The sequence below is a fragment of the Protopterus annectens genome, chromosome 8.part0, assembly GCF_019279795.1.
Source record: "Protopterus annectens isolate FY-2018-M chromosome 8.part0, PAN1.0, whole genome shotgun sequence".
Taxonomy (NCBI): domain Eukaryota; kingdom Metazoa; phylum Chordata; order Ceratodontiformes; family Protopteridae; genus Protopterus; species Protopterus annectens.
In genome coordinates this window covers 1,926,559,519-1,926,574,522 of record NC_056741.1, presented here as the reverse complement: position 1 = coordinate 1,926,574,522, position 15,004 = coordinate 1,926,559,519, and the positions used below count along the sequence as shown (strand labels likewise).

At 36.9% G+C, this 15,004-nt stretch overlaps 1 protein-coding gene across 4 annotated transcripts in view; it reads right to left on the bottom strand.

Annotated features, from left to right (window-relative positions):
• Positions 1-9,710: 9,710 nt before the first annotated feature.
• LOC122809727 (anillin-like) overlaps positions 9,711-15,004 on the bottom strand; it is a 1,124,352-nt gene continuing 1,119,058 nt past the window's right edge. For all 4 annotated transcript variants that reach the window (XM_044081431.1, XM_044081433.1, XM_044081432.1 and 1 more), the window contains one exon: positions 9,711-13,747. In XM_044081431.1, the coding sequence (XP_043937366.1) occupies positions 13,612-13,747 (136 nt within the window). In that variant the 3' untranslated portion in view covers positions 9,711-13,611. The remainder of the gene's footprint in view (positions 13,748-15,004) is intronic.

The window sequence follows — 15,004 nt, the reverse complement described above, 5'->3', positions numbered from 1 at the left end:
AGCCATAATAGCATCACTGCAGATGATGTTCACCTTTGTAGAAATGAGAGAGTTCACCTAAATGAAGATGGCATTGACCTGTTCTTGACTGATCTGCACAATAGCGTGATAGCAGCAATGCATGACATACTGGCATCATGCACCTAGTGACAAAAGATGGGAAACGACCCTGACCAAGTAGGACCAGTATGGTAAGTGAAAGCCTATTACATTTCATGAAAACCTTTTTCACTATTTAAAACATGGTAAAAGAATTGTAAGTTTGCTAGGGAACATGTCAACATGCTAAGTAATACTCTTGAAGACAGTATTACTATTTACAACATATAAAATAACTGTCTGTATGCTGTACACATCCAGATATCTCACTTTGTTTAGGTTATGGAAATTATGACTTTTTTCATATTTTGTTAAATAACTGCTAGAGAGCATGTTATTGTGGTGCTAGGTAACACCTCATTTTGAAGACAGCGTTAGTCCTTACAACATGGTAAAATAACTGTGCCTATTGGCTATAAACATGTACAGACATCACAGTTTGTTTAGGACTTAGGTTATGAAAATGATTTTTTATATTTTGGTAAATAACTTTGCCAAGGAAGATGTCAATATGCTAAGACCTAAGTTTGAAGACAATATTACTCCTTACAACATGATAAAATAACTGTCTGTATGCTGTACACATGTACAGATACCACACTTTTAGGACTAAGGTTATGAAAATTATATTTGTTTCATATCGCAGTTTTAGTCTTGTAAAATTATACATTTGCCATATTTCTCGTTATTATGCCCATATGTTTGCAACACAGCATGGTAAAGACACACATGATGCATCATTTTTGAGATGACATTGAGCCACACAACTTGTACACAGATATGTAGTCTCTGTTACAGGAGACTAGATATTTTGCTTTATCAGTTATGAGAAAAATAATATTAATTTCTCTGTGAATATCTCAGTAAAGGAGCATCACACAGTAATGGTTACAGCATCATTTTAAAGCTGACATTCATACAAACAAATTACTAATTGTATGGGTCTGCATGGTACATTCAAAAAATATTGTGATTTGTTTTACCAAAAAGGTAAAAAAATATGCATATCAGCATTCCTTGGCAAATATTTAATAATGACTTAGATACACACTATCAACATTTACATTGTCAGCATCTGCTGAACAACTTTCACATTTACATTAGCCTATCTCTTATGGTTAGAGTTATGAACAATTGTTTTCTGTATGGTATTACAAATGGATTATCTAAAAATGAGCTCGGGCTGCACTGTTGTTACTATGGTAGAAGTAAGCAATCGGCATTTACTGAGCTGCTCCGGAGTGACTGAGTTAAAGGGTGCTTTTGCACATTTATCAAGACCAAATGACATTATTATGTTGTTGTGTCTTTCGGCTTTTCCCGGTTAGGTGTCGCCACAGCGGAACTCCAGTCCGCTAATGATTGGTAGTTAATTTTTACGTGCCGAGTTACCAGCCCTGACGCACAACCTTCAACGAAGGTACGCCCATTCATGCACGTCTCCACGCAGAAGACACTCTAGCTGAGAATCAAACCGGACAGCGTCTTACTGTGAGGCGACAATGCTACCGCAGCACCACCACCGCTGGTACCAAATGACATTCTTATATCAACTGAAAAAGTTTTGAAAGCTTGCAGTTGTGCTTTCAATTCTTCATCTGATGAGCTATACAGTTTTAAATCATTGTCAAAAGAGAAGATGAGAAGTCTTTACACTTTGTTGCTTTCTAGGAGCCAAATTCTAGCTATGGCCTAAGCTGTTAAGTAGACAGCTTAATGGGTTAAGGGCAAGGCAGAACAGCAGCAGTGATGATCACCCTGGAATATCCCCCTTTGAATTTTTATCCCTGAAATAATATGCCCTTTATCATGGCTTAATTTATTTTATTTATTTATTTTATTTATTTCACATTTGTTGACCGGGAAGGTCTGACTGGGTATATGCCCATTTTCAGCAGAGGCCCCAGGAGAAAATCTCCATATATTTAGACATATGAGATTTACATAATATAAGAATACAATCTAGCATATCAGATGAAAAAAGGAAAGGTATAATTATAGTAAAGAGACAGTTCAACAGAAGAAATGACCTATATGTCAGAGTATAATATCACAAAGGAAGGCTCCATATATTCAGACAAGCAAAATTTCACATAAGCGTATAATCTAGCATTTCAGAGGAAAAAAAAAACAGCGTATTTAAAGCAAAGACACAGTCTGACAGGTAATGACATGTGTCAGAGTATAACAACAATATAAGGTGCAAGACATTTGCCTAGTAGCAGTAATTTCTCACAGAGTAAAGAGTAAACACCGTACTGCAATCATCTGCTAGTTAAAGGATATGAAATAGTAATGAAATACTGATAACCTGTTGACAGCTAATAGTAGAGCTGGCAGCTAATTAGTGGTACAGGAAAAAGGGGGGGGGTTCGTTGGGGTATGGACAAGGACATAGCCAGTGAGATTTTAATTGCAAAGAGGTCTGCCACTGTTTCATGGTCACTGTAATGTAGTCGATCAATGAAAGGTATATATCCTATACATTTTTAAGCACTCTTTTATCCATGAAAGTGGGATACTATCAAATGCTTTTATAGTCAATCCATGTCATACTTAAATTCTTCCCCTTTTTACAGTTCTCCACTATGACTAACAAATGATCCTTTGATCCATATGACTTTTATTGCCCTTTTGTTCTACTGCCATAACTTGAGTTTTTTTCTAAATGACTGTAAACTCTGTCGGCATCAATTCCAGTGTACAGTTAATGTGTCGGAAGGCAATTTATTGGTCTATAGTTTTTAGGGTAGCTTGCAGGTTCACGCTTAAGTAGTACCATTGTTTTTCCTGTTGTTAGCCATGTTGGGGTTTATTCAGTGTGCACATATAAATAGTTCTTATTCATAGCTAAATCTTTATGCAAAGATGTTAATACTTTTAACCAGAATTTAGGTACTGCATCTGGGCCTGGGGTTTTCCATTTAGAGGCTTTTCTTTATTTCAATCTCTCTGGCTGTTACTTCATCCCATTTCATAATCTTATTCTTTCTTTTACTACTTCTATCCATTTAGCATTTTTGTTATGTTACACAGGATCTTCATAAATACTTCTCCAAAATGTATCTATTTCTTCTTTTTTTGGTCATCCTTCCAATTCCTTTTACCTTATTTCCCAACTCTCTAGAGAACTTTTTTAGGTCATCAATAAATTGCTTATTTTGTACTTTCCCTTTATATGTGTATCTACGTTTTTCTGCCTGTTCTAAGATTATTTGCAATAGTGCATGACAGATTCTGGTCTGTTGTAATGCTGCACATTGCTTTTATTATGTCTATCTTTCTTTGAATTTTTGTTGATCTGCTCCCCTCCTTCTATATTCTTCTAACAGTGGCACTTCTGGTCTTAACTGCTTTATAGTCTTCTCTACTCGATACTTCCATAATGGTATTTGATTTTTTTCCCCTTCCTTTCCCTCACTACCCTGGTGTTCTTGCAATAGGACTAACAGTTATTCATTTAGCTGCATAGTAACATATCCTGTTTACTTCTGTTATATTGCATGGATCTCTATTGGACAGTCCTAATTATTGTGTTTATTTTTTTTATCAAACTTCTGACTTTTTGGGTTTTATTGACCTTCTGCAGTCTATTTCTTTCATTGCTCTTAATATGTCTATCTCTATTAAATCAAGCAACTCTTCTCTTAGCTTATCTTCTAAACTGAGGTCACATTTTTATGTTCCATTTCCTGCAGGCATTCTATAGAACATTCTGTGGCACATTCTCTTCAATTTCATCCTGTGCCATCTGTTGCTCTGTCATATGGGAACTTACTGGCTTATCACTCCTCAACATTGACTGCATCAAGAGTTTTCAGTTTCCTGTTCCTTTCTTTGCTGTCCAGCTTCAAGTGCACATTCATACTGGTTTCCTGTGGAAGGCTCCAAAATATCTTCATATGGCATCTGACTAATTGGTTCCCATTCCACTGGTTTCCCTTTAATTTGGATATCCATTGCTCTATCCTGTTGTGTTTTTGAATTAGATTTTCTGCACTGAATCCTTCACTTTGCATCTACTCCATAACCTCAGTTTCTTTTTCTTTAACTTCTTCATTACCAATCTCCTTTTCTACATTTCCTCTTTGTCTTATTTGTTATATTGTAAAGTTTTCTATACCTGGATTCCTTTGCCTGTATTTCTCTTTGAATATTTTCAGTGCTACTCTTTTTTGCATTGGTTAGTTTTGCTTTCTCCTTTGCATAAATATTACACCATATTAAATCTCTCTTTCTCTCCCATGTCCATATTTGTTCTTCAGATGTCTCCTGATTTTCCTGCTTCTCCTTATCTTGTGGATTCGCTCCACCTTGCTGTGATGTAAGCTGTTTTAGACCGTCTACACCAAATCCTTCATTTCGCAAGCACTCCATAACTCCAACTTCTATTTTTTTAACTTCTATTTTACTAATCATTTCTACATTCCCTCTTCATGATATTTTCTTGATTGTGAAATTTTCCATATCTGGATGCCTTTGACTGTATTTCTCTACAAAATATCTTTGGGACTGCTTTCCTTATATTGATTTATTTGGCTTTCTCCTTTGCATAAATATTGCACATTAACTCTCTCTTTCCCATGTCCATAATTCTTTTTTTATACTTTTCAAAAATCTCTAGGTTTTGTTTGTATTTTTGCACTTCCTCAGATGCTTCTTTTTCCAAACAGATCAATGTTTCTTGATCTATATACTGCTTTTCACAAATCTGTTGTATTAATGAATACAAATTTTTATTTGAAGCTTCTGACAGTTTTTCTTGTGGAAGTATTTTTCTTTCCTCCAATTTCTCTCAATCATTTTGTGTATCTTGTGTCTGGAAATGTTGGGCTTTTTGCGTAAAACAATACATAATTTCTTTCTTATCCTCAATAGTCCACTTTATCGTCTTCATGGCTCTTCTTTGGCCAATCAGTTTTGGTGGACTACTACTTCCTTCTACAACAAGTGGTCCATCCTTCTCCTGGGTCTGGCCTAGCCTCATTGTAGGAATGTTTCCATATTTTGGGGATTCTACACTGTCATCTTTTCCAGTCCTGACACCAGTGTGCCTACCAGGATTGGGCACTTTTTTTTATCCTGGGTCTTGCGCACCCTGTTATCTTTAAATTTTAACCCACTTCTGTCCATAATATATGCTATATAAATACAGTCTATATCAGTGTCGCGTTGGTGAGATTTTGTGGAAAATGGTGCACCTTGTGAAGGTACTCAACAAGACTTCAGGATGAATTCAATTTCAGCACTATTCTCCCTTGCTAACTTTTTCTCGCTCCATTCGGACCCCATTTCATCTCTCTATTCGGACCTCCTATTTCTACAGTGCAAGTGGTGAAAAAGACCTTGCGATTGGCAAATAACATCCCTTGGATCTAGGTTAAAGGGCACACAGAGTTCAAAAGGTCACTGTTGCTGGCAATACTGGCACAAAACACACAATGAAACAGAAAGCTCCTATTTCACGTTTTAGGATGTCACTTTAGAATTCCTCTTAAAGATCATATTTGTCTTGTTTGGCAATGTTCTACATATTTATTTATGTCACTTTTGTTAACCGGGTTTGTCCATCTGAGCCAAAGGCCTGTTTTCAGTGGAGACCCAAAAAGAAAAGCTCCAACATTACAATAAAGAAACACAAAAACATAATTAGGCAGTATACAAAAAGATGGAGGAAGACTGCACATTACTAAAAACCAGAGTTACAAACTAAACAAGCATACATAGTCAAAAAAGCATGTACAAAAATAAATAGGAGAAAAGCTCCAGTATTATCAAAAAGTTTCACACTAGGCAAACATGCAGAAATTGAGGTAAAAGTTTGACATCAAAAGTTTACCATCAAAAAGGCTATCTAAATGTAAATTGATGAAAGTAGTAAACAATAATGATCCATCATTCCCTTGGTGACATACTGTTTGGTATTGAAATTCATCAACAGGCAAGTTAATCAGATAGAGAGATTATTGGAGAGATGTAGTAAACAGGAAGGAGATGGCAGAGACGTTTAAGGAGGATTTAAGCAGGAGCAGGATCTTGAATTGAGTAGGCAAAGGTTAGCCTCAGACTTGAAGCAACTGGAACTAGTCATACTGCGAAGGCTAGATGGGAGCTTATTCCAGGCAAGGGACACTGAATGCTTGTGGAGGAGTTTGCCTATAGTTTTGTTAGGTTTACAGATGTCCAAAAGGTGGTCTGAGCTACGAAGGGTACGGATAGGGATGTAAGGGGATACTATGGTGGAGTGAGAAGGGTAGGGCTAGGGGTTTGTTGAGTAAGGAGTGTGTGAGCTGCAATTGGGAAAGTAGCAAGAGCTGAGGGAATTCCAGCCACTGAAGCTTATTCAGGGCCAAGCAATGATGCAATTTTGTAAGGTAGGTTACATGCAAATCTGGCTATACTATTGTGGGTTTGCTCAAGTTTGGAGAGGAGGGTTGACTGGAGATAGGCAAAGATATGGGGAGGCATAGAGGAGAAATGGAAGGAGGAAGGCATGGACTAAGGAGGGCCTGGAGTTAGGAGCGAGGAATTTTTTTATTTCTATAGAGAAGGCCAAGTTTCTGATTAGTTTTTTGATGCAATGTTGAATATGGATGTTGAATTTTAGCTGATCATCAATTATAGTACCAAGGAATGTAGTGTGTGGCTTTGCTTTAATGAAGGTGCTATCTCGGGAAGAAATTGTAAAGGTGGATTTATGGTGGCAAAGAGGTTTGGGAAGAAATAGTAGGAGCTTAGTCATTTTGGGGGTTACGTATGCGTTGGTGTTCTGTAAGCTATTTTTCCATGGATAAGAGAGAGTTTTGGGTGATATATGTTGTCGGCCCAAGAGATGAGGGTAGAATCATCAGCGTACTGAATAAGTTTTGGAAAACACCAATGAGAGCCAACGACTGCCAAAAAAGTTATAATCCACAGTTTATTGTCACAAAACACGTACACGAACTGATACAAGCAGATAAAACAAACGAAATTTGTAGCCAACAGAGTTAAGCACTTTCAACCATAGTAACTGGTCTTCATCAGAACTCTATTCTATTATTGAATAAGGGAGGCGGTAGTACAGGAGATGGAGAGATGATTGGTGAAGATATTGAAAAGGAGGATGCCAAGGATTGAGCCTTGAGGGATGCCAGTTTGGGTAGGTAGGAAAGGGGAGAAGGTAAATTGCCATCTGACAGTCTGGAGCCTATTTGAGAGGTAGCATGAGAACCAGAGAATAGTGGAGGGGGAGAGGTTGAGATCAGCAAGTTTGGTGAGTAGTTTGGAATGGTAGACCATGTTGAAAGCTGTTGAGAGATAGAGGAAAAGGCAAGATACCAGGAGATTTTTGTCCCTCGCTTTGGAAACAGTATGAGTGAAGGATATGAGGGCTGTTGATGTGCTACGAGATGGCCTAAAGCCATGTTGAGTGGGGACTGGAAGATTTTCATTGATTAGGTAAGTTTAGAAAGCTGGTTGTGAATACATTTTCCAGGATTTTGGATAGTGAAGATAGGATGGTGATGGGTCTGTAGTTGGATGGATCAGTGGTCTCCTTTGTGAAGTGGAATGATATAAAAAGATTTCCAGATGTCTGGGGAGGTGAATTCTTGAATAAATTGGTTTATTAGGATAGTGACAGGATAGGCAATAGAATGAGAGCTGCAAGTTTAAGAAAGAGAAGAGGGAGGTTATCAGTAGAGGGAGAACAGGGTTCAGGTTTTAGTAGGAGAGACATAATGTAAGCTGTGGAGACAGGGTTTAAGAGAGAAAGCATAGGTGTCACCTGTATTGTGCATGGTGTGAGAGGTGGTGTAGCTTTGGGAGGGTTGGGTAAGTTTTTGAATTGATTTGATGAAGTGGGTATTGAGTATGGTGGCAGTTTCAAGGGGTGAATTATTAGGGTAGGGGTTAGGGGTGGTGGGTTCACCAGGATGAAAAATTTTATTGATGGTATGCCAGAATTTTTTAGGATTAGAGTTTTGGGAGAACTGGGGATTATAGAAGTAGTTTTTCTTGTCTTTGTTGATTTGTCTTTTTGATAGATTATGTAGTACTTTGTATTTTTGTAAGATGGCAGCAGATTTAGTTTTTAGCCATTGTTGACTGTACTTGTCCCTTTCTTTCATGAAAAAGAGGGTGCCTTTGGTGAGCCAATGTGAGTAATTTGCTTTGACTCCTCTTTCTCAGGGGAGCTAGAGGGTCAAGGGATATTTAGGAATCTACGATTAAAATGTAGAACGACATCATAGAGAGGGAGGTGTTTTAGGATGTTCCAGTTAATGGAAGCGAGTTGGCTGTTAAAAAGTTGCTGAGTTGAAGGAAGATAGGTTGCAACATTCTCTGTAATGGTGGGATTTAGGGATGTGAAGGAAGAAACCAGGACCAGAAATGGCAGAGTGAAGTCTCCCTCTAAAAAAACAATTACAAACGCAAGAAAACACAGGTAAGGAGCACAGCAGAGTGTAATTTCAGGTAGATAGAGAATGTTTATGGAGAGAAGGGAGGTGTGGGCAGGGAGAGGTGAAGGGCTGCAGTAAGGAAATGAAACGGGGAGATGTGAATTAGGGGGGTACTGCAAACTGATACCTAGGCGAGTGTGGAAAAGACCAAAAGAAAAAGGTCTCGACACTGGGGCAGTGATAACTTATATTAGAAAGTGTTACGTAGACAAAAAGCTTTACTGTGGAGGGGAGAGTATAGAGGGGGGTCTCTGTGGTGTGCAGGCACCCTATCTAGTTGGTAAAGCAAGACTTATTCACTGCTTAGAAATGGAAATATACTTAAAATAGAAACTGGATAGAAGCACTCTGAACAATGATTCATTAGCCAAACATCTTGGGGAAAAAATCCTTGGTACAATAAGAGACTGAACCAAAAGGCATAAACATTTTTGGTAAACTTTTACCTTCATAGGGTTTGAGACAACTGCAGTAGTAGGAAGCACTCAAGGAACAGGAGAATTTACCCAATTTCCTGCACAGCTATTTCGCCATCACTGGTAATCTGGACCCCACTAGGAGGACAAATACCAGGCAGTTATGACAAGTGCCATCTCTCTTTCAGATGAAGTGGACATTCACTTCAGTAAACAGAGTGCAAAAATTACTGGGCTCGCTTGTGTGTATATACATACATACATACACACACACACACACACACACACATATATATATATATATATATACACACACACACATATACAATATATATATATATATATATATATATATATATATATATATATATATATATATATATATATATATATCTACACACAGTTTTTTTTTTTTTTTGAAAGGGGGCAAGCCTTCTGCACCACCGCACTGATGTGACACTGCACAGATTGGTAAAACAATAGTGCCTTACAACCGGAGATTTAGCAACCCTGAAATTATGATTCCTGAAAACCAAAGTAATAGCAGACTTGTCATTCAGTCCATGATATTATTCTGGCACAAGAACCAAAGTGTCACTGAACTAAACATACTTCAAAATGACATTTGTGTCATAATGATCTACTAAGTGTCAAATTACATGGGAGATGCAAAAGGTTACAAGAAATGCAAATGTTTAAATGTGTACTGTTCAAAGCTTTCAAGTATTTTCAATGAGACCACCACTTCAAAGAGGTTAAAATATATGGGTTTATTTCAGGGAGGTACACATAACATATATAAAACACAGCAAATCGATCAAGCAGTGCAAAATAATACGATTCAACAGCAATACATTAAACACCAGAGTATTCACAAGACAGCAACATACATATATATGCTCATCTTACACCAAACTACTTCAAGAGCACAGAAGAAAAACTTTTTTTTTTTTTTTTTTTTGAGATGAATAGTACCTGAATGTTTTAGCAGACTAAAGTGCACCTGGAAAACCCAGCTGTAGTATGAAACAAGGACAACGGCAGTCACAAGAATATTGCACACAATGCATCATTTCAGGTGCAGTGCACAGGCAAATGGAATGTGATATCACAATAACGTCTACACCATTTGCTTGGTTAAACACGGGAACTTGGGCTTTTCTAATAACTTTTTTGCGTTTTTTTTTTCCTGTGCAAGTATTTTGAAGCTGATTCTACAAAAGTATTTAGCTGTGTACAGAAGACTAAACCTTCTAAAGCTGTAGAATCAGCAGGGATTTTAATGCCATTACTGTTTAAATTAATCATATGTGTTTAAATAATAAATCCCAGTAATTTACAGCCAGTATACACAAGTCTTAACAGCACCTAGTTTCTATGACAAATATGACTTAAGAATACAAAGCTTAAAATAACTGCATATTTCTGCATTGAATGCAAAAATACTAGAAACTTATAAATGTGTATCAGCATGTGTTTGAAACAAGTGTTAAATTCATAACACAGATTTGTATTTTGAGGACAGACTGAAACTATACCAACCTAGAGATAACTCAAATAAAATGACATCAGATCTGACAGCATTCCTTCATAGTGTATAGTTTTGCAGTACAAATGAAATAGACTTTTACAAATGGGATTTTATTTCAGTCAGTAAAAAGAATGCATGGAGAAAACCTCAACTTTGGCTTCCCAATACTAAAGCCAAGGAGTGACCCATTTACAGCAAAATTAGTAAATCTCCATGCTTCAATAAATACCTTTCTAGGAATATGTATAAAATAAATGTATCTGTATTCCATGCAAGCCAGAAAAATGAGCTATATCCTCTTTGCTAGCACATTTCTTGCTGATCTTGCCATGGCTAGAGGTAACTGGCAATCAAAGTGAAGCAAATGTTAATGGTTCTCATTGCCCACCCTGGAAATCACCAGGACCACTTCTCTGCTCAAATGTTTCTGTCAAAGTATCTTTATGTACTCTAAGTTATGGCTTTAAAGACGTTATTTACATTTTCGTTCATGTAATACTCTAGCAAAAATGAAGTTCTGCAAGAATATGCTATACCGATGTACGCTGAACATGACAGAAAATATTACAATGGACAAAATGCAATCTTAAACTTGGTACTGGGGCTGAAATTAAAGATCACAAAGTCCCTCGCTAACCAATCGTAACAGTGGCCTGTGACTTTAGAAATACCATCTTGTGAAAATATAAAAATGGGAAGCTACTGAAAATCAGACACATAAGCAGACCCCCATGATAAATGTACCAGACTGACTACAACCATGGAATTTGTGACATAACCGAATGCAGAATCCTGTTAACAGAAGTCTACTTTTTTTTTTTTTATTTGTGGTCCTTTGAGATCCTGCCTTTCTTGTGTTTGTTTTTTTAATGAAACAAAATGAAGAACAAAGATGTAAAGCGACAACAGGAGACTGCTTATTTTTTGAGCTCTTTGAAACAGGGCCAGTCAAATTAAGGACATCAACAGTAAGCAATAGATACATTTATGGTTCATACAGAAATTCATACATATAAAATCAGAAATGCAGAAAGATTTATTGCAGGTCTCTGTATTCCCAGACACTCAAAAGAAGACTTAAGAAGATGCTAACCACACTTTACAAAAAAGGTACATAAACTTCCATAAATACCAATGCTTTAGAAATCAGTTTTAGTCACCCTAATTTATATGGCACGATCTGGCAGCTTAAAGAAAACTAGACTGGGGTGAAAGTTAGCTCAAAAAACTCCGATAATGAGAAAGGTAATACAGTAGTAGGCTTACAGAACAATGTTAGAGATGCGTCTTTTTGTCAGTTCAGGTGTAATCAACATCCATCAGAGATGCATATGCTACAAATAAAAAAAGCTTAAAGGAGTAATTTATTTTCACTCAATCCCAGATACCTGCATTTATTCTCCTCAGTCACAACCTATTATAGACTCACACCAGCACAGGGCAAAAACGAATCCTAGATGGAAAGTCATTCTTTCACAGAATGTGTATGCATGCATATACACACACGGGCACGTACGCGCACAGTCTACATGCATAATTAAGGAAAATTAAAAGAATTGTTTGTCTTTCTACACTGATATCTACAGGCTAGTCAGAAAACCAAGTCAACTAATAAGATATCTGAGATGTGGGACGAAGTTGGAACAAGCATCAAAAATCCATGCAAACTCTGCAAAGAAGTAAAGAGGGAGCCAAAAAGACTTCTGCAGTCAAACTCTTCTTTCCAGCTAAAGCATATTGCAGATGCTAGTAAAAAGCATGCATCCATCTGAAATGTTGTTGACAAAATGCCATTACAATTACTGCTCAGAAGTAGGTATGTATGTGCGTGTGTCACATTACTGAAAGGCTCCACTTCAATCATTTCTCACTATTTTACATTCATGTATGAACTTCTGAGAAATTGAAATTTTTAGCATAAAAAGTCAAAATTCCGTCAATGAGGTTGAACTAAAAGGATTCATATACTAAAGTTTAATTTAAGGCAAGTTTAAAGGGGAAGCCCAAAATAAAGGCTAACACTTGTTGAAATAAGGTGCCTTTTCTTGGGGGGGGGGGGGTTGTAATGCAAATGTTAGAAGGCCAGCTTAAATTAGCGATACAAGAACAAAAAAAGACAACTTAGCAGAACAGGGAAGGAAACAATGACTAATGAAAAAAGTGGCAAGACTCGTATGAACTAACCACAAAAAAGACCCTTTCTGCTCTTACCCCACATGACTTCTGAAAGAACCTAAACAAAACATTCAGCTCCAATAGTAATTTGTTACCAAGATGTGCAAGAGTCGCGGTGTAAATAAAATTAGACAAATGTTTAAAGACTTTTTGCAGAAAGCAACACAATTTTCTGTGAAAACATTATTACATACTGTATAAAATGTTTCTAAGACTTTTTTGTATAGCTAGCACTCATCTTGCCTTACTTCAGTGATTGCCCCATATTCAGAAAGGGCTGGCATTGCTAAGGCAAACAGTAAAATACAAAACGACAGCCAGTAAAAACTAAAATGACACTAACTACAGCAGAGTTCTGGATTAGTTTAGAATGATGCACCTCACTCATTCTATTAGCAGTAAATGTATACAACTGATTTGCTGTAAGATATTAAACACTTGTTTTCTCTTGCAACTGTTATGAATTATTTATATCAAAATTCTTCACTTTCAAGTAATAAATCTGTATAACTATAAAAAGCTAGCCTGGAGAATAAAAAGATTCAAATATAAATCTGCCTACACTATGAGGGGATCCTCAGTCATGCCAAGAAACTTTCAGTATCATGAAGGAAAGACAGTGGGGACTAATTAATTATAAAAACAACAGTGTGTGCATTTTATAAAAAAAAAAATGCACAACAGAACTTTTATCTCAGTCACTTTTCATGGCTTATTCACTGTTTTTAGTACAAATTAACTGTGGAATACAGTAACTTATCGGCATATCTCAGAATAATAAAGGGTATAATCAGTTTAAATAAATACTGTTATCTTTTCAATCCAGTCTATAATTCTAATGCAAAACCCAACAGCAGCAGCAGAGACTTTTCTGGAAAACAGTCGGTTAAATTATCTGATCCCTGGTGTTTCCATAGTGCCAGTAGACAGGAGACTTTCCATCCACTTATTCAAGACAGGATGATGAAACAAAACGTTTTTCATCCCGAGCCAATCCCCAAGCTGTTAAATCCAACAAAACCTGGTTTAATTTAGTCAGCCACTGGTTTCGCTCCTCTTTGGTATCTGCACTAAGACAAGTCCTTGGGATGGCAGAAACAAAACAGGGAAAGAAAAGTTATTTTTGACTTCATCACATATCTTAGGTAAACTCTTTTACACAGTCATCATTTATGAAAACTGAAGTGTTATAAACCATTTTATTATAAAAATGTGTTGCGATCAGTAAAATTCATAAACACATACAAAAAAAACTCTGGATTATTGATGACCAAACATCTTTGCTTTTCTGTTTGGCTTAAATTATCTAATTTTGTATGTAAAGAATTAAGAATACCCATCTTCACAATGTAGCACACGCACAACCCCAGGTCCCCTACTAAACCATTTGTTCCACCTATTAACTCCCTGCAGTACCATATAGGGACTGCTTTTGTAGGGGAAAATTAGCCTTTCAGTGACCACCCATATTACTGGCATATTGTTTATTTATTTATTTATTTTACATTTGTTGACCGGGAAAAATCCGACTGGATATATGTCCATTTTCAGCGGAGGCCCGGGGAGAAAAGCTCCACATGTAGAGTAAAATTACATACAAGTTCAATAGATACATATTAATACATTATTGTAGTAAAAACAAAGATAGAGAAAAAAGAACATGTCATATATGTGATTAATATAAAATTTCTCTGATGTATACTTTAATAGACAAGACAACAATGTGAAACAGATGGAGACAGACAAAAGTTACAATTCAACACCTGATTGTGCAACACCTATATCGGAGAGGACTTTTCATTTTTGCTCCTACTGCATATGCTGTTCTTGCAGTAAACATGTAATGTAGTCAAACAGCCCCACCTGCACCCTCAATATTGGTCTACAGCATGCATTTTTGTGTAGGTTCAGCTAATACATGCATCTAGGGCTAACCTTCTGTTTTTTAACACAGGATGTTCCTGCAGAGGAACACTCCATTTTCTCCCCTCCGAAGGTGGCAGAACTTGGTTGCTCAGTCCTACCTCTCAAAGCTACCAACTGAGGTACACAGTCATGTGCTTGAACTCTGGCTGCCAGAAGCCAGTTGCAACAGGCCACAGTAGGACAGTGACAAAAATGCGTGTTTCTGGGACATGTCAAGGTTTGGGGCATACATGATATTAAGGAGGGAATAAGCTACATAACACCAATAATCAACAGAAGTCATATACAATACTAGTATTCAATAACTAGCACACCTTTAAACTGCTTTAAAAATCCCCCCACTTTCCCTTCCTCATTTGATAAGCTTCAGACTGAAATGATCCTCATGGAATCATGCTATTCTCTTTTTTCTT